Source organism: Cetorhinus maximus, chromosome 2, assembly GCF_964194155.1.
Source record: "Cetorhinus maximus chromosome 2, sCetMax3.hap1.1, whole genome shotgun sequence".
NCBI classification, from domain to species: Eukaryota; Metazoa; Chordata; class Chondrichthyes; order Lamniformes; family Cetorhinidae; genus Cetorhinus; species Cetorhinus maximus.
The window spans coordinates 192,752,633-192,779,820 of NC_135880.1; the positions used below are offsets into that span (position 1 = coordinate 192,752,633).

The 27,188-nt window shown below is 45.0% G+C and overlaps 1 protein-coding gene across 1 annotated transcript in view; it reads right to left on the minus strand.

The window, feature by feature from the left end:
- Nucleotides 1-26,850, minus strand: part of dcps (decapping enzyme, scavenger) — a 63,029-nt gene extending 36,179 nt beyond the window's left edge. The window contains exons 1-2 of the mRNA XM_078531004.1: nt 26,632-26,850; nt 22,554-22,722 (exon numbers count right to left, since the gene is read on the minus strand). Coding sequence (XP_078387130.1) covers nt 22,554-22,722; nt 26,632-26,835 — 373 coding nt within the window. The 5' untranslated portion in view covers nt 26,836-26,850. The remainder of the gene's footprint in view (nt 1-22,553; nt 22,723-26,631) is intronic.
- Nucleotides 26,851-27,188: the final 338 nt, after the last annotated feature.

The following is a 27,188-nucleotide window of genomic DNA, read 5'->3' on the forward strand; positions in this document are numbered from 1 at the left end:
ATAAAGGACCCCGCACCACAAGATTATTAATTAAACCCTTCTTATTGCACAAAACCAAATCTAGGATAGCCTGTTCCCTAGTCGGTTCCCCGACATACTGGTCTAAAAAAACCATCGCATACACACTCCAGGAATTCATTCACCACAGTATTATTGCTAGTTTGTTTTGCCTAGATGTAGGTTGCTGTAGCGCCCTTGTTACATGCATCTCTAATTTCCTGTTTTAATACCATCCCCTACCTTATCACTACTGTTTGGAGGCCTATAGACAACTCCCACTAATGTTTTCCGCTCTTTGTTGCTCCTTTGCTGCACCCAGATTGATTCTACATCTAGATTTTCTGAGCCAATATCCTCTCTCACTATTGTACTGATTTCATCCTCAACTAACAACGCCACATCACCTCCTTTTCCTTTTTGCCTGTTCATCCGAAATATTGAGTACCCTTGGATGTTCCGTTCCCAGCCTTGGTCACTCTGCAGCCATGTCTTCATAATCGCAATCATATCATACCCGTTTACATTTATTTGTCCTGCTAATTCATCTATCTTACTGCGAATGCTCTGTGCATTCAGATACAGTGCCTTTAGACTTGTCTTTTTAACATTTTTACACAATTTTTTTGTACTAAGGCCCTATTTGCTGCCAGCCCTTGTTTCCTCTGCCTTCCACTTTTGCTTTCTACTTTTTTGTCTTTCATTCCTATCTTTGTTTCCCTCTCTGGTGTCTCCCCGCTCAGGTCCCCACCCCCCCTTGCCAATCTCCCCCACAGTACTAGTGAATACCCCTGCGGGGATATTGGTCCCAGTCCTGCTGGGGTGCACCCTGTCCAACTTGTATAGGTCCCATCTACCCCAGAATCAGTCCCAATGCCTCAGGAATCAAAATTCCTCCCTCCTATGCTATCTCTCCAGCCAGGCATTCATCTGGTCTATCCTCCTACTCCTGATCTTGCTAGCACATGGCACTGGGAGTAATCCTGAGATTACTACTTCTGAGATCCTGCTTTTTAATTTATTCCCAGCTCCCTATATTCTGCTTTCAGAACCTCAGCCCTCATTTTATCTATCTGGTTGGTACCGATGTGGACCACAACCTCTGGCTGTTCACCCTCCCATTTCAGAATGTCCTGCAGCTGCTCAGTGACATACTTGACTCTGGAACCAGGGAGGCAACATACCATCCTGGTGTCACATCTGCGGCCGCAGAAATGTCTATCTGTTCCCCTTTACGATACAATCCCCTATCACTATTGACAATCCCCTATCACTATTGACAATCCCCTATCACTATTGACAATCCCCTACCACTATTGACAATCCCCTATCACTATTGACAATCCCCTATCACTATTGACAATCCCCTATCACTATTGCTCTCCCACTCTTTTCTCCCCACTCTGTGCAGCTGAGCCATTCATGGTGCCACAGATCTGACTCCTGCTATATTCCCCTGAGAAAGATAGTTCCAAATGCTTCAGCCTTTTGAGCTGATAGGCTGAGTTCCCTCCTCATTGAGAATGGGGATATTTATGGAGCCTCCTCCTTGGGTTAATTATTTAATTGTCCACCACCGTTCAAAACTGGACGTAGATGGACTGCAGAGCTTAAATCTGTGGGATTCCTAAGATAGTAACTTAGTTAACTGGCTTAAACAAACTTTCAGAAGCTAGATTCAGACAGCATAAAAACAAGCCATCTGCAGTGCTGCTTTTATCTGCACTGGAGTGCTGCTATGGACATCATTAGTGTGCTTCAGTTGCAGTTTGGTGACAGAAGGAAGGAGGTGATCCTTTTGTTTTCCACCTTCCTCAGTAAGAAGAGCGGCAGTCTTGGTCAGTAGGTCCTCAGCAGTATCCAGAACAGAAAATCTGTTGGAGAGGGAGATGAACCCAGGGGACTCCTGCACTACCTGCCTAGTGCTTTTACTCTGTCTGGCGGTCACCCATTCCCTTTCTGCCTGGGCAGTCTTTATCTGCGGTGTGACCACCTCAATGTACGTGCTATCCACAAAGATTGCATCCTTACGGGTGCTCCACAGTGGCTCCAGGTGCAGCTCCAGCTCCGAAACATGGATCTCGGAGTAGCTGCAGCTGGAGCCATTTTCTGCACACATGGTCACCCTGGACGTGTCCCTGACTTTCCCCCATCGCACAGGAGATTTCCACTTGGCCGAGCTGCCCTGCCATGACTACCCTTAAATTACTTCCTTTACTTTTACTTCCTCTAGTTTAGTGAACATTAAGGACAAAAGAAATACTTACCAAGACCATACTTACCAAGGCTGCCACTCTTCTTACTGAGGAAAGGTGGAAAATGAAAGGATCACCTCCTTCCTTCTCTCACCAAACTGCAACTGAAGTACACTAATGCAGTCCATAGCAGCACACCAGTGCAGACAAAAGCAGCACTGTAGATGGCTTGTTTTTATGCTGTCTGAATCTAGCTTCCGAAAGCCTGTTTAAGCCAGTTAACTAATTTACTATTTTAGGAATCCCACAGATTTAAGCTCTGCAGTCCATCCACATCCAGTTTTGAATGGTGGTGGACAATTAAATAATTAACCCAAGGAGGCGGCTCCATAAATATCCCCATTCTCAATGAGGAGGGAACTCAGCCTATCAGTTCAAAAGGCTGAAGCATTTGGAACTATCTTCAGCCAGAAATGCCAAGTTGATGATCCATCTCGGCCTCTTCCAGAGGTCCCCAACATCACAGATGCCAATCTTCACTCCATGAGATATCAAGAAACAACTGATGGCACTGGATACTGAAAAGGCTATGGGCCCTGACAACATCCTAGCTGTAGTACTGAAGAATTGTGCTGCAAAACTAGCCATGCCCCACCCAAGTTGTTCCAGTACAGCTACAACACTGGCATCTACCTAACAATGTGGAACATTGCCCAAGTATGTCCTGCCCACAAAATGCAGAACAAATCCAACCCAGCCAACTACTGCCCATCAGTCTACTCTCAATCATCAGCAAAATGATCGAAAGTGTCATCAACAGTGCTATCAAGAGGCACTTACTCAGCAATGACCTGCTCAGTGATGCTCAGTTTGGGTTCCACCAGGGACACTCAGCTGCTCACCTTATTACAGCATTGGTCCAAACCAAATGGAAAAAAGAGCTGAACTCAAGAGGTGAGGTAAGACTGACTGCCCTTGACATCAGGCAGCATTTGTGAGCATGGCATGAAGGAGCCCTAGCAAAATTGAAGTCAATGGGCAAACTCTCGACTGGTTGGAGTCATAACTAACATAAAGGAAGATGGTTGTGTTTGTTGGAGTCCAATCATCTCAGCCCCAGGACTAGCAGGAGTCCCTCAGGGTAGTGTCCTAGACCCAACAATCTTCAGCTGCTTCATCAAAACTTCCCTCCAACATAAGGTGAGAAGTGGGAATATTCACTGAAGATGGCAGAGTTTTCAATACCATTCACAACTCCTCAGATACCACTTGCAGCAAGTCCTGGACAACATTCAGGCTTAGCCTGATAAGTGGCAAGTAACATTTGTGCTGCACAAGCAGCAGGCAATGACTATCTCCAACAAGACAGGATTTAACCATCTCCCCATGACATTCAATGGTATTACCATTATTGGATCTCCCACCATCAACATCCTTGGGGTTACCATAACCAGAAACATGACCCATCCAGTCATATAAATACTGGGCTGCAAGAGCAGGTCAGGGGCTGGGAATTCTTCAGCAATTAATCACTTTCTAACACCCCAAATCCTGTCCACCACCCACAAGACATAAGTTAGGAGTATGATGGAATACTCTCCACTTGCCTGGATGAGTGCAACTCCAACAAGACTCAAGAGATTCATCACATCCAGGGCAAAGCAGTACGCTTGAAAGGCACCCCATCCACCATTTAAAACATTCACTCCCTCCACCGCCGGCACACAGTGGCAGCAGTGTGTACCATTTGCAAGATGTACTGCAGTAACTCACCAAGGCTCCTTCGACAATACCTTCCAAACCCGTGGCCTCTACCACCTAGAAGGACAAGGGCAGCAGATGCACGGGAACATCACCACCTTCAAGTTCCCCTCCAAGCCACACACCATCTGACTTGGAGCTATATCACCGTTCCTTCACTGTCATTCAGTCAAAATCCTGGAACTTCCTAACAGCATTTTGAGTGTACCTCCACCACATGGACTGCAGCAGGTCAAGAATGTGGCTCACCACCTCCTTCTCACGGATGGGAAACAAATGCTAACCTTGTCAGCGATACTGACTTCCCATGAAAGAATAAACAAAAACCTTAAGAGGCTATTCAACTCAATGACATGCTATGTAAGTATAAGTACTACTTGTCTACCACACCCTAAAAATGAGTTTGTCTGGGGTTATAAATCGGAAGAAAAGCACAGATGTTATTTTGTGCCTGTTAGAACTTCATAATTAAAGCCAAATATTAATTAAATCTACAGGAGAGGGACCAATTTGTATTTTCCTACACATTCTTATTTTGATAAACTGTTGGCTTTACTTAAGATTTACATTAAAGCCAATTCTTTCTTTGCCAGTGAGGTGACATGCCACAGAATCTGGCACCAGTGATCATCCACGTGGTAATTACCGTTATATTGCAGCCACTGGGCACACTTTGAGCCAGCAGCAAACTTGCCTGAGTGTCTGAATACCACCACCTGGTGGTTGTGATGAGGTGCTAACACCTTGTGACAAGGGGCAGAATTTTACAGCCCCGTTCCGGTGTAAAATGCGGCAGGCCGTTATAAATCCCATTGACGACAGTGGGAACGTAAAATCACGCTGTTGTAAAATTCTGCCCAAGGAAAAGACTCTTTTGAGTAATACAGAATCCTAAAATGATTCGGTGTAGGAGGCCATTTGGCCAAACACTCCTGTGCTGGCTGTGCAAAAATCCAATCAATTAATTCCACTCTCCCACTCTTTCCCTATAGCCCTGTAAAATTATCCCCTTCAAGTACATCTCCAATTCCCTTTGAAAATTATTATTGAATATGCTCTCAGGCAATGAATTACAGATATTACAGATTATAACAACTCACTGCATAAAAATAATTCTTCACGTTCACCCTTTATGTGATATCTGGTTACGAACCCATTTGCCACTGAAAACAGCTTCTCCTCATTTACTCTATCAAAGCAAATCACCCCTTGACCTTTCCTGCTCTAAAGAGAAAAACCCCAGTCTCTCAGGACTGAAGGGCGGCATTTAATGGAGGCAACCGAGGTCTTGCCCATCAGCTGGAGAGCCGGCAAAAGCCCCACACCACCACCTTTCAGGAATTAAATACAAATTAGGCACTTAACTGGGCCTTCCCTGGGATCAAGGACCCATCAGAGGCCAGCAGCTGTGCATTGTTAGGCAGTGCCAGTGGGAGCGGGGGCTGCTGAAGGCAATGCACACACCCGAGGCCCAGGATTGCTGAGGGACCAGGCTCAGGTGAGTGATGGCAGGATGGCGGAGGAGTGGGGAGTCGGCAGCAAGGGCTGGCAGGGGCGGGGGTCCTTCCTGATGCCGAGTCCCTTGGTCAAGCAATGAATGGCTTTAAAATGTGCAAACCCCCATCCCCAGAAGCAACCTTGACAGGCCTTGCTTATCATGCTTCCCGCATGGTAAGTTTCCTGCCTGCCACTGGGTGAATACCAGAGACCAAGGGATAAAGTGCTTAAGTGGGCATCAGTTGCCTAAATTGAAGTTGGGGTGGGAAGGCCTTCCACAAGTCCACTTGCTAGTCCTGTTGGAGAGGGTTTAAACCAGTTTGGCAGAGGAAAGGGAACCTGACAGCATTAAAAGAATTATTCATGTTTTTTCTTAATCAATTACTTTAAATCTATGCTGTCTGGTTATGAACCCTTCTGCCACTGGAAACAGTTTCATCTCATTTACTCTATCAAAGCGCTTCATGATTTTAAACAGCTCTATCAAATATCCTCTTGATCTTTGCTGCTCTAAGGAGAATGTATATTCAGAAGGGTTAGAAGCAAAACTGGAAATGGAAGGCAGAAAATTAGTAAGTAAAGGTGGAAGGCGCAGGAAACAAGGGCTAGAAAATAGTTCAACAAAGAAATTTCAGCGGTTAATGATATATACTTCAAAGATGAGAATAAGGCAGATGAGTTGAGGGTGTAGACACTTGGAAGTATGATATCATAGCCATCACTGAAATGTGGCTTAAAAGGAAGGCAGGAATGGTTGCTCAACATTCCCAGCTACGGGATTTTCAGACAAGATAGAAAGGGAGTTTAAAACAGGAAAGATGCGAGGGCTTGCAATATTGGTTAAACAAACAATCCCAACTGTGAGGAGGGATGGTATGGTCAAAGGATCATTAAATGGGGAGACACGGATTGAACAGAGGAACAAAAATGGGCAATCGCACTACTCAGTGTATTACAGACCCCCAAACAGTTAGAGGGAGACAGAAGAATACACAGGCAAATTTCTGAGAAGTGTAGGAAAAGTAAGGTAGTAAAAGGGGATTTCAACTTCCTGAATATTAACTGTGATAAAATCAGTGAAAAGAGTATACAGGGCACAGAATTCTTAAAATGCATTCAGGAGAATGATTTTTGCCAGCATTCAACAAGCTCAAGAGAAGGGGCAGTTCTGTATTTAATTTTAGGAAACAAAGTTGGGCAAGTGGAAGGGGTATTAGTGGGACAGCATTTTGATGTTAGACATGGTAGTTGAGGAGGCGGCGTGTGAACTATTAGATAGCATAAACTTAGTGAAAGAGGAAATCTTTTAAAGGGGATAACTCACCAGGACCAGATGAAATGTATGCCAGGCTGCTAAAAGAAGCAAGGGAGGAAAATGCAGAGGCTCTGACCATCATTTTCCAATCCTCTCTGGCTACAGGTGTGGTACCAGAGAACTATTAGCTTAGGACCATTGTTGGAAAAGGAAAGAAGGGGCAGACTGAGTAATTAATTACAGGCTGGTCAGCCTAGCCTCGGTGGTGGACAAATTATTGGAAAAAATTCTGAGAGACAGTATAAATCATTATTTAAAAAGACAGATTAATCAAGGGCTGTTGGCATAGATTTATTAAGTCATGTCTGAATAACTTGATTGAATTTTTTGATGAAGGCAGCACATTTGATGTAGTCCAGATGAATTTTAGTGAGTCTCTTGACAAGACAGGTCAAGGCATCCAAGGAAATATGGCAAATTGGATCCAAAAAATTGGCTTCGTGGCAAGAGGCAAAGGATAATGGTCGACGGGTGATTGGAAAGCTCTTTTCTGTAAGATTCTGCAGGGCTCACTACTAGGTCCTTTGCTTTTCCATCCAATACATCAATGAGTTAGATTTAAGTGTAGGGGGCAGAATTAAGAAGTTCGCAGATGATACAAAAATTGGTTATGTGGTTGGTGGTGACGAAGAAAGTTGTAGACTGCAGGAAGGTGTCAATGGACTGGTCAGATGGGCAGAAAAGTGACAAATGGAATTCAATCCGGAAAAGTGTACGGTCGTCATAGTCCCTTGGAATCGAGGATGACGTCTGTCAGGCTTGGTGGGACTTCAGATGGCTGAGGGGCCCAATTCTGGATCCACATGTTCTTCCACAGTGAGGGCACATCATTGTGCAGGGGAGTTGAAACCGCAGACCCCGGTTAACTTCCCTCACCTTCCTTTGCCGCAGCCATTCTGCCTCGCTGTCGAGTCACTAAGCCTCAAAGTGGCTTGTGCCTTGATGGACCAGGTGGTGCCATGCTAAGCGATCGGCAGCATTCTCCTCCCAGTCAGTGGTGTCAATGCTTCCAAGCTTTAGGGTGACCTCAAGTGTATCCTTATTCCTTTTCTTCTGGCCACCCTTTGAGCCTTGGCCAATGGAGAGCTGCGAGAAAAGAGCCTGCCGAGGAAGATGGTTTTCAGGCATACAGATGCAATGGACCATCCATCGGAGTTGGTTCCACAGGAGCAGGCCTTCAATGCTGATAGACGCAGCTTCATGGACTACACTCGCATTAGCCTGGTGGTCCTCCCATTTGATCCCCAGGATTCGACGCAAGCATCACTGATGGAAGCTCTCAAGGATCTTAATGTTGCATTGGTAGACAGTCCACATTCCACTGCAGAGGAGGGTGGTCAACACAACAGCCTTATAAACCAGAACCTTTGTTGGCTTGCAATGGTCCCTGTTGTCAAAGACATGTTGTCGCAGCTTGAAGGCAGCGCTGGCACAGTTGACTCGCTATTGGACTTCCTCAGCGATGGCAGTCCCTTGGGAGAGGTGGCTGCAGAGATAAAGGAAGTGCCACACAAACTCCAGAGCCACCCCATCTACGTGGATGGCATGGGGGATGTTCAACTGGCCCAGGGAAGGTTGGTGAAGGACCTTCGTCTTGGCAATGTTTAAGGACGGGCCAAGCCTTTTATACGAGGTGTTGAAGAGGTCAAGTGTCCTTTGCCAGTCCTGTACAGAGTAAGCCATCACACAGCAGTCATCCACAAACTGAAGGTCGTGGATGTCCATGGTGGTGAGTTTTGTTTTTGTCTGGAAGTGACCAAGATTGAAGAGCTTCTTGTCCAGACGATACTGAATGCTGACACCAGGTGGTAGGTAATCTCAGGTGAGGTCAACAATGATGGTCAGGTAAATGGTGAAGAAGGCGGGGGCGGTCACACAACCTTGTTTGACCCCGGTCAGGATGTGCAAGGTGTCAGTTTCAGATCCTCCACTCAGGGCTGTGGCGGTTACGTTGTCATGCAAGAGTCTCAGGTCGATAACAAACTTCAACAGGCAACCAACGCATTGGAAGACGATCCATAAGAGCTTCACAATTTAAAGAATCAAACACCTTGGTCAGGTCGACGAAGGCGAGGAACAATTCTTGATTTTGTTCCCGACATTTTCCCTAGATCTGTCTAGCCACAAAGACCATGTCCACAGTACCCCAGGATGGTCGGAAGCCGCACTGGTAAGGGTAACCAAAGCAAATGACTAGATAATAACTGGCAGGATACTGAGAAGAGCAAGTGTTATTCACTTTCTGATGTCTTGATCACTTTTCCCACTAGACTTTATTAGGCTACTTAAATAATAGGACCACCTCTATGGAAAGCAGAAAGACATAACTTAAATGCCAAAAGTTGGAATATGAGCAAGGCAATGGAAGATAAAAGGCAATAGAGATATGGGGCAGAATTTTGCCATTGGCGAGCAGGGGGCGTGGCTCGCTCACCAATGCGTAAAATGATGCGGGATGATGTCGGGCGGAACCCCCAACATCATCCCACCCCATTTAAATTTTCAGGAAGGTGGGGGCACAGCCAAATCAGCTGTGCGCCCGCCGCCGACCTGTCAATGGCCAATTGAGGCCATTGACAGGATCATTTAAACGATTAAAGGACCTGCCCGCCCAACCTTAAGATTGGCGGGCAGGCCAGGAGCCCTGGCGGACAATAGAAAAAACATGAAACCTCATCCAGCGGTGGGATGAGGTTTCATGCAGGGTTTTAAACATTTTAATAAAGTTAGTATGTAAATTATGAACATGTCCCATCTCATGTGACATTGTCACATGAGGGGCACATATTTGGGAATTTTTTTTTCTATTTTTAACATTTTTCAGAGTGTAAGCGATCTCCCTGAGGCAGCACTTAGCCTCAGGGAGATGTGCGCTTTATCGTGCGCATGCGCGAAAGAGCACACTCTCGTTTTTGTGAAATCCCCCCCGCCCGCACAGGGAGCGCATAGCGCTTCCCGCCGGACGTCACACTGGGTGGGCCTTAATTGGCCCGCCCACGTAAAATGGCAGCGGGGCCCGCTTCTCCAGCAGGAATCAGCTCCCCGCCCGCCGGAGATTGGGTCGGGCCCGCCCACCTGACAGGCAAAAAATTCTGCCCATGGTTTCTGAGATGTACAATGAGAGTTAGTTGAACACACCGAACTAATGTGGAAGTTTTGAGGAAAGCAGGCACACAGGAAGAACTTCCGCAGATGATCACCAAGACACAGCTACAATTTTCTTCGGCATGTACTTAGGAGAGAGAAACTAGAACATCTGGTAGTGATTGATAAAATTGAGGGTAGCAGAGCAAGAGGGAAACAAAGGAGGAATACACTAACAGCCTAAAAAGCAGAACAGGCACAAGATGTGAGAACACCACCAAAATGTTGGTTGCTATCAGGGACCATGAAAGTTGGATAGCCATGATTGCCAAAGTTGTAAAACATGGCACCTGAAGAACTGAGACGTGAAGAAGAACAGAGGGACATTAAGAGAGCATGTCCACAGATCCCTGAAGGTAGCAGGACAGGTAAATAGGGTATACAGGATGCTTTCCTTTATCTGACAAGGCATAGAATAGAACAGCAGGAATGTTCTGCTAGAATTGTGGTAAAACACTAGTTTGGCCACAATGAGAGAATTGTGTACAATTCTGGTCACTCCATTTACAGGAAGGACATGATTGCACTATAGGGACTACAGAAGAGATTACTGTTGTCAAGAATGGAGAATTTTTGCAATGAGGAAAGGTTGGGTAGGCTGGGGTTGTTTTCTTTGGAACAGAAGAAGCTGAGGAAAGATATAATTGATTTGAAATTTCAAAATTTTCAGGGGCCTATAAAGTGCATAGGAAGGACTTATTTACCTTAAAAGAGAAATTAATAACCAGAGTGCATGGATTTAAAGTAATTGGCAGAAGGATTATAGGAGAGTTGAGGAGAAATCTTTTTGCCCAGAGGGCAGTGGGGCAGAATGCACTCCCTAAAAGGGTGATAGAGGCAGAAGCTCTCATTGCATTTATATGTAGTCGAATTGCTATAACTTACAAGACTATGCACCAAGATCTAGAAAGTGGGATTAGGCATGATTGCTCATTTTGGTTGGTACAGACACAATGGGGTGAAAGACCATAAACTTTATGCCATAAATTTTTGACATTCCCATGTCTCTCTGTTCCTGAACCCACTTTAAGATTGTGACCATTTAGTTTATATTGCATTTCCTCATTTTTGTGTGGAGAATTCATTTTAAAACCGCGCCGGGGTGGGGGGGAAGGGAGTGTCGAGGCTTCATTTTAAACAAAGAACGGGGAGGTTTCATTTAAAAAGAGCGGGGAGAACAGCTGATTGGTGAGTTGGATTGGTGAGTATTTCTAGTCTTTGAAGTAAAATTAAGGTCTATAGTTTGTATTTAGTCTCTTTATTTTATTTCATAAAAATAACTTTACAAGTATAAGACTGACACTAGTGTGAAAAAAAATTAATTGCTTTGTGCTTCTCCATGTAAAATTTCTGTCATCATCTGTATTTCACCAGTCTACTTACATCATACTGAAATCTATTACTATCATCTAGTTATGACATAGCAGATGGTAAATGCTGAGTTGTTCAAATTCCAGAGGGAAACCTGAAACAACTGTCACAACTAATTTTCAATTTGTATAAATTTCGAGATGCATGCCTTGAATTCAGTAAGAATTCAGAATTCTTATTGAACACCAAGTCTTATAGGTTTTTTATAAAACTAAATTAAACATTTATTAAGAAGAGAAATGGTTTAAATACAAACAAAGGTCTACAAAATACTACTTTGATAACTTCTAAATCCCCTAATCAATCTAACTCCCACTCACATTTTTGTTAAGGCAACAGTGAGGCACATATAGATTTTAAAAGATAAAAACAAAAAACTGCGGATGCTGGAAATCCAAAACAAAAACAGAATTACCTGGAAAAACTCAGCAGGTCTGGCAGCATCGGCAGAGAAGAATAAAGTTGACGTTTCGAGTCCTCATGACCGTTCAACAGAACTGAGTAAAATTAGGAGGGGTGAAATATAAGGTGGTTTAAGGTGGGGGGAGAGAAGTTGGGGGGGGGGGGGTGGTGGGGTGGTTGTAGGGACAAGCAAGCAATGATAGGAGCAGATAATCAAAAGATGTCACAGACAAAAGAACAAAGAGGTGTTGAAGGTGGTGATATTATCTAAGAGAATGTGCTAATTAAGAATGGATGGCAGGACACAAGGTACAGCTGTAGTGGGGGTGGAGTGAAATAAGACTACCAGGGCATAAAAGGTATAAATTTAAAAATAATGGAAATAGGTGGGAAAAGAAAAATCTATATAAATTATTGGAAAAAACAAAAGGGAGGGGGAAGAAACGGAAAGGGGGTGGGGATGGAGGAGAGAGTTCAAGATCTAAAGTTGTTGAATTCAATATTCAGTCCGGAAGGCTGTAAAGTGCCTAGTGGGAAGATGAGATGCTGTTCCTCCAGTTTGCGTTGAGCTTCACTGGAACAATGCAGCAAGCCAAGGACAGACATGTGGGCAAGAGAGCAGGGTGGAGTGTTAAAATGGCAAGCGACAGGGAGGTTTGGGTCATTCTTGCGGACTGACCACAGGTGTTCTGCAAAGCGGTCGCCCAGTTTGCGTTTGGTCTCTCCAATGTAGAGGAGACCACTTTGCAGAACACCTGCGGTCTGTCCGCAAGAATGACCCAAACCTCCCTGTCGCTTGCCATTTTAACACTCCACCCTGCTCTCTTGCCCATATGTCTGTCCTTGGCTTGCTGCATTGTTCCAGTGAAGGTCAACGCAAACTGGAGGAACAGCACCTCATCTTCCGACTAGGCACTTTACAGCCTTCCAGACTGAATATTGAATTCAACAACTTTAGATCTTGAACTCCCTCCTCCATCCCCACCCCCTTTCCGTTTCTTCCCCCCGCCTTTTGTTTTTTCCAATAATTTATATAGATTTTTCTTTTCCCACCTATTTCCATTATTTTTAAATTTATATCTTTTATGCCCTGTTAGTCTTATTTCACCCCACCTCCACTAGAGCTATCTGTACCTTGTGTGTCCTGCCATCCATTCTTAATTAGCACATTCTCTTAGATAATATCACCACCTTCAACACCTCTTTGTTCTTTTGTCTGTGACATCTTTTGATTATCTGCTCCTATCACTGCTTGCTTGTCCCTACAACCACCCCCGCCCCCCCACTTCTCTCTCCCCACCACCCCCCCCACCTTAAACCAGCTTATATTTCACCCCTCTTCTAATTTTACTCAGTTCTGTTGAAGGGCCATGAGGACTCGAAACGTCAACTTTATTCTTCTCTGCCGATGCTGCCAGACCTGCTGAGTTTTTCCAGGTAATTCTGTTTTTGTTTTAGATTTTAAAAGACCCAGGCAAAGAAACATGATACCCTGAACAAGTTGAATTCCAAGTGAGTTTTCTTAACTTCAGTCCTTTGAAGGCAGCAGCTTGAGGCATAGATGCTGAAGGCTTTCTCACACTTGTAAGGTCCAGTGCTTAAGGCACAGGAAACCTGCACTCTTTTATTCCATCTAGGAAAGGTCGTTTATGGGTTAAGTCTTGGGAAAGAGAATTCTTGAGAACCAAGAAATTTTCATTTTGAAAACCGAGCAGGGTGAGTGTGGAGAATTCATTTTAAAACTGTGCAAGGGCGGGGGGAGAGTGGAGGCTTCATTTTAAACAAAGAACGGAGAGATTTCATTTAAAAAGAGCGGGGAGAACAGCTGATTGGTGAGTTGGATTGGTGAGTATTTCTAATCTTTGAAGTAAAATGAAGGTCTATAGTTTGTATTTCGTCTCTATATTTTCTTTCATAAAAATAACTTTACAAGTATAAGATTGACACTGGTGTAAAAAAAATTACAATGAAGTGTAAAGAGCAGGGATACCTAGAGTAATTAATCAATAAATTAAATAAGTTAGCGATAGGAGGACGGGTGATGTGTTGCTGCTGCAGCATGTGGGATCTGCTGGACACCAAGGTGATCCAAAGAGAACAAACCTGTACTAAGTCAAAAACAGAATTACCTGGAAAAACTCAGCAGGTCTGGCAGCATCGGCGGAGAAGAAAAGAGTTGACGTTTCGAGTCCTCATGACCCTTCAACGAACTAAGTAAAAATAGGAGAGGGGTGAAATATAAGCTGGTTATTTGCAGCTCGAGGAACTTCGGACCCGAGTTGAGGAGCTGGAGTCCGAGCTGCAGACATTGCGCCACATCGGTGGGGGGGGGAAGTTATCTGGACACTTTGCTCCAGGAGCGGGGGTCATACCCCTCGGATTAGGTAATTCAAATTTGGTCTGTGATCAGGGACAGGAGGGTGTGACTGCAGGTGAGGCAGGTATGGGGACCCAGGGAGTTGCGTTCGAGGAGCCTCAGCCCCTGCAATTGTCCAACAGTTACGAGGTTCTTGCAAGCTGTGTGGACGAGAACAGGGAGTGCAGGGAGGATGAGCGAACTGACCACGGCCCTGTGGTACAGGGAGCCATTCAAGTAGGAGGAGGAAATAGGAACATAGTAGTGGTAGGGGACAGTATAATTAGGGGGATAGATACTGTTCTCTGCAGCCATGAGCGTGAGTCCCGAAGGCTGTGTTGCCTGCCTGGTGCCAGGGTTAAAGACAGCTCCTCAAGGCTGGAGAGGAACTTGGAGTGAGAGGGGAGGGATCCAGTTGTTGTCGTCTACGTTGGTACCAATGACATTGATAGGGCTAGAAAGGAGGTTCTACTGAAAGAATTTGAACAGTTAGGAGCTAAATTAAAAAGCAGAACCTCCAAGGTAATAACCTCAGGATTACTACCTGAGCCAAGGCAAAGTGGCATAGGGTAAATAAAGTCAAGGAGTTAAATGCGTGGCTCAATGATTGGCGTGGGAGGAATGGGTTTCAGTTAATGGAGCACTGGCATCAGTACTGGGGTAGAAGGGAGCTGTTCCAGTGGGACGCGCTTCACTTGAACTGTGCTGGGACCAGTGTCCTGGCGAATCAAATGACTAGGGCTGCGGAGAGGGTTTTAAACTAAATGGGGGGGCTGGGCCTCTGGAAATGGGATGTGTAGGCTTACAAAGCAAAGATATGGCAGCCTTGCAGGGCAGCTTTTTTAGGCAATGATACCCAGAGTGTGACAGGAAGGGACAGAGTGTACAAACATTTAAAAAAAAGCAGCAAATAGGGTCAAAGGGGGAAAAAATTATAAAAAGGCAAAATTAATGGCTCTTAAATGCACGTAGTATTCGGAACAAAATACATGAATTAACAGCACAAATAGAGGTTAATGGGTATGGTCCTGTAGCCATTATGGAGACATGGTTAAAAGAAGATCAAAGCCGGGAACTAAATATTCAGGGGTATGCAACTTTTCGAAAGAACAGACAAGAAGCAAAGGGTGGTGGGGTGGCCTTGTTAGTACGAGATGGGAAAAGTACGATAGCAAGAAATGACCTTGGATTGGAAGATGCTGAATCTATATGGGTGGAGGTAAGAAATAACAAAGGGAAGACGACACTGGTGGAAGTAGTCTATATGCCCCCTAACAGTAGCTATGCTGTAGGACAGAAAATAAATCAGGACATAATGAGGGCATATAAAGAAGGCAGTACATTAATCATGGGTGACTTTAATCTTCATATGGATTGGGAAAGTCAAATTGGCAGAGGTAGCCGCAAACAAGAATTCATATAGTGTATTCGGGACAGTTTCCTAGAACAATATGTTGTAAATCCAACCAGGGATCAGGTTGTTTTGAATCTGGTAATGTGTAATGAGGCAGGTTTAATAAATGATCTCAGAGTAAAAGGTGCCCTGTAAAACAGTGACCATAACATGGTAGTAGAATTTAGCATTCAGTTTGAGAGTGAAAAACTTGGGTCGGAAACAACTGTGCTAATCTTAAATAAGAGTAATTACAAAGGAATGAGCACAGAGATGGCTGGAGTGGATTGAGAAAGGAGTTTAGCAGAAAAGACGGTTGATGAACAATGGCAGACATTCAAGAAAATAGTTCATGACTCACAACAAAGATATATCCCAGTGAGGAAGAAGGATTCTAGGAGGGGGATAAACCAATCATGGTTAACCAAGGAAGTTAAGGAGTGCATCAAATTGAAAGGAAAAACATACAATGTGGCAAAGATTAGTGGTAAGCCAGAGGATTGGGAAAGTTTTAAAACCAACAGAAGATGAACAAAAAAATAATAAAGAGGGAGAAAATAAACATTGAAGTAAACTAGCAAGTAATATAAAAACGGACAGCAAGGGAAGATAGGGACAATGTGGACATAGGTCCCTTAGAGAACGAGGCTGAGGAAATAATAATGGGGAACCAGGAAATGGCAGAGGAGTTGAATAAATACTTTGCATCAGTCTTCACGGTAGAAGACACTAATAGCATTCCAAAAATACAAAATAATCAAGGGGCAAAGTGGGTGAGGAAATAAATACAATAACTATCACTAGAGAAAAAGTACTAGGGAAACTAATGGGTTGCATTCTTAGATACTAAAGGAAGTAGCTGCAGAGATAGTAGATGCACTGGTAGTAATCTTCCAAGAATCCTTAGAGTCTAGAAAAGTCCTAGAAATTGGAAAACTGCCAATGTAACACCCCTATTCAAAGAGAGAGGGAGACAAAAAACAGGTATACCAGTTAGCTTAACATGTGTCATTCACAGAATCTCTCAGTGCAGAAGATGGAACGTCGGCCCATCGAGTCTGCATCGACACGAGAAATACCTGACCTACCTACCTAATCCCATTTACCAGCACTTGGTCCATAGCCTTGAATGTTATGATGTGCCAAGTGCTCATCCAGGTGCTTTTTAAAGGATGTGAGGCAACCCGCCTCCGCCATCCTCCCAGACTGCGCGTTCCCGACCGTCACCACCCTCTGGGTAAAAAAGTTTTTCCTCACATCCCCACTAAACCTCCTGCCCCTCACCTTGAAGTTATGCCCCCTTGTGACAGACCCTTCAACTAAAGGGAACAGCTGCTCCCTATCCACCCTGTCCATGCCCCTCATAATCTTCTACACCTCGATCAGGTCGCCCCTCAGTCTTCTCTGCTTCAACGAAAACAACCCAACCTCTCTATCCAACCTCTTCATAAGTTAAAATGTTTCATCCCAGGCAACATCCTGGTGAATCTCCTCTGCACCCCCTCCAGTGCAATCACATCCTTCTTATGTGGCGACCAGAACTGCACACAGTACTCCAGCTGTGGCCTCACCAAGGTTCTATACAACTCCAACATGACCTCCTTACTTTTGTAATCTATGCCTCTATTGATAAAGGCAAGTGTCCCATATACCTTTTTCACCACCCCACTAACATGCCCCTCCACCTTCAGAGATCTATGGACATACACGCCAAGGTCCCTTTGTTCCTCAGAACTTCCTAGTGTTATGCCGTTCATTGAATACTTCCTTGTCAAATTACTCCTTCCAAAGTCATTAGGAAAATGTTAGAGTCTACTATAAAGGATGTAATAGCAGAGCATTTAGAAATGCATAATATAATCAGGCAGAGTTAGCATGAGTTCATGAAGGGGAAATCATGCCTGACAAATTTATTACAATTCTCTGAGGAGGTAACAATCAGGATAGATAAAGGGGAACCAGTAGATGTAATATATTTGAATTTCCAAAAAGCTTTTGATAAGGTACTGCACATAAGGCTACTTAATAAGATAACAGCCCATGGTGTTGGGGGTAGTATATTAGCATTGATAGAGGATTGGCTAACTAATAGAAGACAGAGAGTTGGGATACGGGGGGGCATTTTCAGGATGGCAACCTGTAACTAGTGGAATGCCACAGAGATCAGTGCTGGGGCCACAATTATTTACAATATATATTAATGACTTGGATTGGGAAATGAATGTACTATCACCAAGTTTTCAGATGACACAAAAATAGGTGGGAAGACAAGTAGTGAGGATGACACAAAGAGTCTACAGAGGGATATAGACAGGTTAAGTGAATGGGGAAAAACCTGGCAGATGGAATATAATGTGGGAAAATGTGAGGTTATGCACTTTGGCAGGAAGAATAGAAGAGCTGAATCTTACTTAAATGAAGAAAGACTGCAGAAAGTTTCAGCACAGAAGGATTTGAGGGTCCTTGTGCATGAATGCCAAAAAGTTTGCATACAAGTTCAACAGGTAATAGGAAAGGCAAATGGAATGTTGGCCTTTATTTCAAAGGGAACGGAGTATAAAAATAGGGAAGTCTTGCTAAAACTATACAAGGCATTAGTTAGACCGCACCTAGAATACTGTGAACAGTTTTGGTCCCCTTATCTAAGGAAAGATGTACTGGCATTGGAGGCAGTCAAGAGAAGGTTCACCAGGTTAATCCCGGGGATGGAGGGATTTTCTTATGAGGAGAGGTTGAGTAGGTTGGGTCTGTACTCATTGGAGTATAGAAGAATCAGAGGCGACCTTATTGAAACATATAAGATTCTTAGGGGGCTTGACAGGGTAGATGCTGAGAGGTTGTTTCTCCTTGGAGGAGAGTCTAGGACCAGAGGGCATAATCTCAGAGTAAGGGGTTACCCATTTAAAACAGAGATGAGGAGGGATTTCTTCTCTCAGGGAGTAGTTAATCTGTGGAGTTCGTTACCACAGAGGTCCGTAGAGGCTGGGTCGTTAAGTATATTCAAGGCTGAGATAGACAGATTTTTAATCTGTAAGGGAATCAAAGGTTATGGGTAAAAGGCAGGAAGGTGGAGTTGAGGATTATCAGGTCAGCCATGATCTCATCGAATGGTAGGGCAGAGTCAATGGGCTGAATGGCCTACTTCTGCTCCTACAGCACTTAGCCTCAAGGAGACGAGTGTGCTCTTTCGTGCGCATGTGTGAAAGAGCGCACTCTCGATTTTAGGGATTTCCCCCACCCCGCCTGCACAGGGAGCGCATAGCATTTCCCTGCGGACGTCACGCTGGGCGGGCCTTCATTTGCCCGCCCATGTAAAATGGCGCACCGCCTCCAATCGGGGACGCTGATCGGAAGCATGCCCGCACTTACCAGCCCATCAACTTCCCCCCCCAACGGGGGGAAAATTCTGCCCGCTGTTTCTAAACTTCACCCGGCTAGGTGACACATTTCACCCCTCCTTTGAAAACAATCTAGCCTGGTTCATTTCAAAATGCAAATGTTTCCTTGATACCTATGTTTCTAAACTTCCCCATGTTTAACTAATTAACATTTCAAACTTCTCTTCTTAGATCAAAGCACCCAGACTAATTCAATTAAGTCACTCTCTCACACACACACACACACATCAAACACACACACACACATCCCACTATTAATCTATTTAAAATAAATTCCAATAACATTATGAGAATTATTACATCTTCTTGACACATTCTCACTGCTTACCTCATAAGAGATAATGCAATGTCCTATGTGGGGTTTCCTCTGGATCCATTTCAAAGGTAAATAGGAAACAGACTTCAAAACTGTGAAATTTAACACCCGGTTCAGTTGCCAAAATAGAATAATGTGACATTATAAAGAGGTAAATAATTTTTATTGAAGTGTCCAGCAATGGCTCAATGCCAGCCTTTGCACTGTCATTTCCTTCAAAATAATGTTTAAAAATGCACTAAAACTTGTCAAAAGCTTAGTGACTGGAAATGCAAGACATAAGATTATAAAGTTAAGGATATTAATTAAACATTAAGCTCCAAAGGATAGAGTGTGCTGTGCAAAAATTCTGATTCAGCAGCCAACATCTAACAGCAATGTTATGATGACACAACAATCTGTTTTAGTGATGTTGCTTGAGGGATCAATACCTACCAGGGCACCAGAGAGAACTTCCCTACTCTTCTTCGAATACTGTGTCTTTTACATCCACTGAACAAACTATGTTTTCATGTTTTATCCAAAAGGTGGCATCTCTAACTCCTTGAGTACCGCACAATGGTGCCATCCTTGATTTTTGTGCTCAAATTTGGATTGGGGCTTGAAACTTAGAGGCAAAGGTGCTCCCTCTGAGATATAGCTGATGCCAATCAGTCATAGGAACTGGCTAACACAAGACAACGCAATTCAATATTTAACTTTGTCACAACATCAGACATGAGAAATGGACTCTTATGTTAACATAGTTCATGTCACATGGAGCCTCGAGTGGCACATATAAAAGTTTAAATCCAAGTTCCCCTTAATGTACAGATGTCAGAAGTTGCTTATACTCACAGGTCTTGTTGTTCAGATTTATCAGTCAGGTGAGGGAAGGTGGTGGCATCGTGGTATTATCACAGGACCGGTATTCTAGAGGCCCAGGGTAATGCTCTGGGACTCAGGTTCACATCCCACCAACTCAGGCCAGGCAAGATCTGGGTACTGAGGTGGGTCCCTAGGACCTAGTGTTGGGGACTGTAGAGTCGCAGGTAAGGGAGCCACGCCACCTTTTTTTTTTAATTCATTCATGGGATGTGGGCTTCAATGGCTGGGTCAGCATTTATTGCCCATCCCTAGTTGCCCTAGAGAAGGTGGTGGTGAGCTGTGTTCTTGAACTGCTGCATAAACTGCCATAAACCAGGTCCAGCCAGGTTTAAAAGGTCTTTGACAAGCCAGGGAGAAGGTAAGTGCAAGTGGTTAGGGCTGGGAGTGGGGTGGTCGGGTAAAGCCTTGTGAGGGGGGTAGTGGGGTCAGGCCTGGGGGGCTGGGGCATTGGGTTGAGCCTTGGGGATAGGGGTGGGGCATGGACGCGCATCCCGCCTTTGGGAGAGGGAAACACTGTCAGGTTGGGCCGGGCCCTTTGGGGGTGATCAGTGGGCTTTTGGGAGGTGAGGGAGGGGAGGGGTGCGGAATCGGGTCGAGCTTTGGGTGGGGGTGGAAGGCTGGGGGCAGGTTTGGGTCAGGTATCAGGTCGCATCAAGCCTTGGGAGGGGTGGTGGTGGGGCTGGGGGCAAAAGCCAGGCCTGGCTGTGGGGTGGAGGGGGTGGTTTGAGATGAGAGTAGGGCTTGATAGTGGCAGGGGAGGGGAGGAGGGAATGAGAGTAGGGCCTGGTGGCAGCTGGGGGGGTGGGGGCAGTGGGCAGGGTGTAAGATACCCCGTGGGGGCAGGGTGGGGTTTGTCAGGGGGCAGATGGAGGAGTCAACTGGAGGTTCAGGATGTTGGGCTGCGGTGTGTCAGTGCTATAGTAACCCAGAAGCTAGAAGTGGTTTTAATTCTTCTAACCTTTTTGGGGTAACTACTGATGTAAGACAGTCGGAACCATCCGATGTTTGCGATTTAAATGTAATTTTCAGATGGCTCCCGGTGCAGAGCAATTGCCCATCGGAAGTTTGCACTCGCCTTGCAATCCTTACCTGGGAATTTCCTGGAGGGGGTTGTGGGAGGGTGGCATGGGGGTGTGTTCCCCAGCGCATCTTTGGGGTGCCCCCCCCGCAATGCGACACCCTGGAGCTTGGAAGTGACGGCCCTATGACACAGATCTGTATTCAGCAGTACTATACTCCAGTGTTATAGTGACAGATGTGCACCTACCAGTGCTGTACCCCATTGTTACATATAGACAAACATGTACCCACCAGTACTGTAGCCCCTTATATCTTGTGAGATCTGCAGTAACTATTCCTATACCCCAGTATTATACAAAGACAGACCTGTACCCAGAAGTACTGTACCTAGCATTATACAGTGACAGACCTGTACATACCAGTTATGTACTCCAGTGTTATACCGTGTGAGATCCGCACCAACAATTTCAGTATCCCACTATCATACAGTGACAGATCTGATCCATCAGTACTGTACTTCAGTAATAAACCACCACACTAGCTACTGACTGTATCCTTCTCACTGGCAACAGTCTGGGATAAGCCAGTCTGTTGGCAACATTGGTCATATTTGATCCCGAGATGATTTCCCAGCCTCATATTCATGCCATCACTAAGACCACCTTCTTCCACTTCTGTAACATCACCCGACTTCTCCTTGTCTCAGCTCATCTGCTGCTGATCCCTCACTCCTGCCTTCATTACCTCTAAACATGACTGCTCAGTGCACTTCCGGCTGGTCTTCTGCAATCTACCCTCCATAAACTTGAGGTCATCCAAAACTCTGCTACCCATGTCTTAACTCATAGCAAGACCAGTTCCCCTACCACTCTTGTGCTTGCTGACCTACATTGGCTCCTAGTCGAGCAACATCATAATTTTACAATCCTCATCCTTGTTTTCAAATCCCTCCATGGCCTCGCCCCTCCCTATCTCTGTAATCTGATCCAGCCCACAACCCTCCAAGATATATGTGCTCTTTAATTCCGGCCTCTTGTGCATTCCTGATTCTAACTGTTCCAGCATTGGTGGCCGTGCCTTTAGCTGCCGAGGCTGAAAGCTATGGTATTCCCTCACTACATCTCTCCACCTCTCTTTCTTCCTTTAAGACACTCTCTAAAACCTACCTCTTTGGCCAAGCTTTTGCTCATCTGACCTAATATCTCCCTTATGTGATCTGGTGTGTTTTACGATCCTGTGAAGCACCTTGGGAGGTTTCATTACATTAAAAATGCGGATTAGTACAGTTGTTGCTATTGAAACTCTCTCCAGGTGTTTGAAAGAAGAATAACTGTACTTCTGAAGTTTTAGGTGGACAAGTTTGAAAGTTTCACACCCATCTGCACTTCAGTCAAGTACTAAGGAAACCACTGAATTTAGAAACCATTAAAACTGTAACTGATGTTCTAAATTAAGCTGCAGCCCAGCTTGATGCTGACCAATTGCGTATGGACAGCAGGGCTGGGCTGGACTGCATCGTACCATTGAAGGCTGGAAGGGGGTAGAGGTGGTGTGTGCTGTAGATGTCATTCTTCATCTGAAGGCGGAGATCTGCGTCCTTGTTGAGAAGCTGTGGTAGAGTTTCCTCACAGAAAGGTGTCTTCTCTAGAATGACCACGGCATCCTGAGTTTCTCCGCAGTCCTCTCCAACCTGCCACATTAAACAAATCGTTTACCAAATCATAGCACTCAACCACCACCACAGAGTGCAGTGGAATGTGTCTGCTCTAATGAATACAATCTGACCACAAGGAATCCTCTGCTAATCCATCATTACATTGAAACAAAAGCAAAATACTGCAGATGATGGAAATCTGGAATAACAGAAAATGCTGGAAATAGCAGATCTGGCAGCATTGGTAGTTTGAGAAAGAGAGTTAATTATTTCAGGTCGATGACCTTTCATCAGAACTGGAAAAAGTTTGATATGTAATTGGTTTTAAGGAAATGAAAGGTGGGGGTTGGAAACGGTGGGAAAATGAACAGAAGGAAAGGTATGTGATTGGTTGAAAAACAGGAGAGATTAAATGACAAGGTGGTGCAAGGCCAAAGGGACAATTTTTTTTTATTCATTCACGGCTGGGCCAGCATTTTATTGCCCATCCCTAACTGCCCTTGAGAAGGTGGTGGTGAGCTGTCTTCTTGAACCGCTGCAGTCCATGTGCTGTAGGTACACCCACAGTGCTGTTAGGGATGGAGTTCCAGGATTTTGACCCAGCGACAGTTAAGGAACGGCGATATATTTCCGAGTCAGGATGGTGAGTGACTTAGAGGGGAGCTTCCAGGTGGTGGTGTTCCCATCTATCTGCTGCCCTTGTCCTTCTAGGTGGTAGTTGTTGTGGGTTCGGAAGGTACTGTCTAAGGAGCCTTGGTGAATTCCTGCAGTGCATCTTGTAAATGGTACACACTGCTGCTACTGCGCAGCGGTGGTGGAGGGAGTAAACGGTTGTGGGTGTGGTGCCAATCAAGTGGGCTGCTTTGTCCTGGACGCTGTCCAGCTTCTTGAGTGTTGTGGGAGTTGCACTCATCCAGGCAAGTGGAGAGTATTCCATCACACTCCTGACTTGTGCCTCGTGGATGGTGGACAGGCTTTGGGGAGTCAGAAGGTGAATTACTCGGTCGCACGATTCCTAGCCTCTGACCTGCTCTTGTAGCCACAGTATTTATAATGGCTAGTCCAGTTCAGTTTCTGGTCAATGGTAACCCCCAGGATGTTGATAGTGGGGGATTCAGTGATGGCAATGCAATTGAACATCATGGGGCGATGGTTGGATTCTCTCTTGTTGGAGATGGTCATTGCCTGACACTCGTGTGGCACAAATGTTACTTGCCACTTGTCAGCCCAAGCCTGAATATTGTCCAGGTCTTGCTGCATTTGGACATGGACTGCTTCAGTATCTGAGGAGTTGCGAATGGTGCTGAACATTGTGCAATCATCAACAAACATCCCAACTTCTGACCTTATGATGGAAGGAAGGTCACTGATGAAGCAGATGAAAATGGTTGGGCCCAGGACACTACCCTGAGGAACTCCTGCAGTGATGTCCCGCAGCTGAGATGACTGACCTCCAACAACCACAACCATCTTCTTTTGTGCTAGGTATTACTCCAACCAACAGAGAGTTTTCCCATTGACTCCAGTTTTGCTAGGGCACCTTGATGCCACACTCAGTCAAATACTGCTTTGATGACAAGGGCAGTCACTCTCACCTCACCTCTGGAATTCAGCTCTTTGGTCCATGTTTGAGCCAAGGCTGTAATGAGGTCAGGAGCCGAGTGGCCCTGCAGAACCCAAACTGGGCATCAGTGAGCAGGTTATTGCTAAGCAAGTGCCGCTTGATAGCACTGTTGATGACCCCTTCCATTACTTTACTGTTGATCGAGAGTAGACTGATGGGGCAGTAATTGGCCAGGTTGGATTTGTCCTGCTTTTTGTGTACAGGACATACCTGGGCAACTTTCCACATAGCCAGGTAGGTGTCAGTGTTGTAGCTATCCTGGAACAGCTTGGCTAGTGGCGTGGCAAGTTCTGGAGTACAAGTCTTCAGTACTATTGCCAGAATAATGTCAGGGCCCATAACCTTTGCAGTATCCAGTGCCTTCAGCCATTTTTTGATATCACGTGGAGTGAATCGAATTGGCTGAAGACTGCCATCTGTGATGCTGGGGACCTCTGGAGTAGGCCGAGATGGATCATCCACTCAGCACTTCTGGCTGAAGATTGTGGGACAAGCAAAGAAACAAATGATGTGTCTAGAGCTGTTCTGAAGAGAGTCAGGCTCGACACAAATTTTAACTCTCTGTTTCCCTCCTAACAGGGAGATGGGAGCCAGAATGTAGCGTTTATAGAGAGAAAAAAGGTGCACAAAGTATTGAGAGAGGCAGAGAGCGTCAGAGTAAGAGATAATAAGTTATCAGGTGGGGTCAAGACCAAGGTGAAATGCAAATGCACAAAGCGTAGTCAATATGATTGGTGAGGTGCAGATGCACATAACCAGATGGTGATATGATGTTGTGGCATCAAAAAAGGATAGGGTTGGCTACTCTAAATATTACAAGACATTCAGGAAAGATAGGGAAAGAAATAAAGGAGGACGGACGATAGTGTCAATTAAGAAGTATATAACAGTGCTGGAGAGCAAAAGTGAAAGCATGAGAGAGCAAGCGAGTAAGAGAGAGAGACTTTATTTATCCTAATATAGACAGGGATAGTAACAGTGTAAAGGGCAGAGAGAGAGAAGAGTTTTTGATGTACTTCCAGGAGAAATCTCTTGATCAGTACTTTTCTGACCCAATGAGGAAGTATTACAGGATCTGGTTCTGGGAAATGAGGTGAGTCAAGAGTATCAAGTGTCTGTAGGGAACATTGTTCATAGTGTCGTAAGGTTAGAGTAAAAATATTTAACCAAGTAGATTCAATTTCAACAAGGGAACAGATCTGGCAAAAAACTGCAGCAGAACAATGGGCTACCCATAATGAATAAATGGTTCAAGTACAGTGAAGGCACATTCCCACAAGAGGGAAAGGTGTGACATGCAAATACAGGGTTCTTTGGACTCATGAAGGAGATAGAGAGCGAGACAGAGCAGAAAAATAGTGTGTATGACAGATGTCAGGTTGCCAATACATGTGAGAACCAAACTGAATATAAAAGTTCAGAGTGGAAGAGAAAAAGGAAATAAGCAGAGTGAGAATGAGAGGAGATTGAGAAATAACACAAAAGCAAATCCAAGTGTTCTATAGTCACATAAAAGAGTAGTAGTAAGAAGAGGGGGTTGATTAGGGACCAAAAAGATGATCTATGCATGGGGGCAGAGGACATGGCTAAAGTACTATATGAGAGGTTTGCATCTGTCTGTACCAAGGAAGAAGATTCTGTGGAAATTACAATGAAGCAGGAGGTGGTTAAGATACTGGATAGGCTAAAAATTGATAAAGAACATATATGAGAAAGGCCGGCTATACTTTAAAGTCATCAGAGCCATGGACCGCATCCAAGGGTACCGAGGAAAGTAAGGGAGGAAATTATGGAGGCACTGGCAATAATCCTCCGATCCTTCTTAGCTACAGAGGTAGTGCCAAAGAACTGAAGGATCGCAAATGTTACACCCTTGCTTAAAAAAGTGTGTATGGTGTAGAAAAGTTTAAGTTTGATAATTATTCAGAAATAGCAGTTTAGCTATGTGCAGTAATCAAGTTATTGAAGTATATCACCCAATATATTATGCTGAATTGTGGGACACTAGCACATCACATAGAAATTAGGAGTAGGCTATCCAGCCCTTCGAGCCTGCTCCGCCATTCAATATGATCATGGCTGATCCTCTATCTCAACGCCATATTCCTGCTTTCTCTCCATACCTCTTGAAGCCCCTAATATCCAAAAAATTATCAATTTCTTTCTTGAACATACTCAGTGACCTGGCCTCCACAGCCTTCTGTGGTAGAGAATTCCACAGGTTAACCACGCTCTTGAATGAAGAAATTTTCCCACTGGGGGCCCTCCCCCTTCCCACTGGGGGCCCTCCCCCTTCCCACTGGGGCCCCTCCCCCTCTCACCTTGCCGTGAATGAAGATGGTTTTATCCCGCGCGCTCTCTCTTAGTATTTTCTCGACGCTGAAGCTGTTCAGCTTGAAGCTGCTTCGCTCGGCCGGCGCCTTCTGCACCTCGGCTCCACTCCCGCTCAGTTTCCGCTTCTTTTCCTCCGGCCCCGGCGCGCTCTCCGCCTGATTCTCCGCCATCTTCAAAACAGCGGCCGGCATTCCGTTGGCCAATCAGCGAAGGGTGTTGATGGCTACGGCGAATCAGTGAGGCCTTTACTCACTGCACCCAATCAGCGGGGACTTTGTTTGAACATTGGTGACCGGGCGGCTCCATGGTGCCGCTGCAGAGTCCGCCCGATACGCTACCCCACCCCCTAGTGGCTGGAGGACAGGCTCACAGCTTTCCGCACAGGGAAGGAGCTGCTGCTCTAAAAATGGGACTTTCAATTCACTTATGCCATGTTTTCAGAATATCGCAGCATTCACCTGAGTTTATATAAGGATCCTAAAATAAATAAATTATAAACTGGGCGCAAAATCTGTTTCTAAGAATACAGAGGCGACCTTATTGA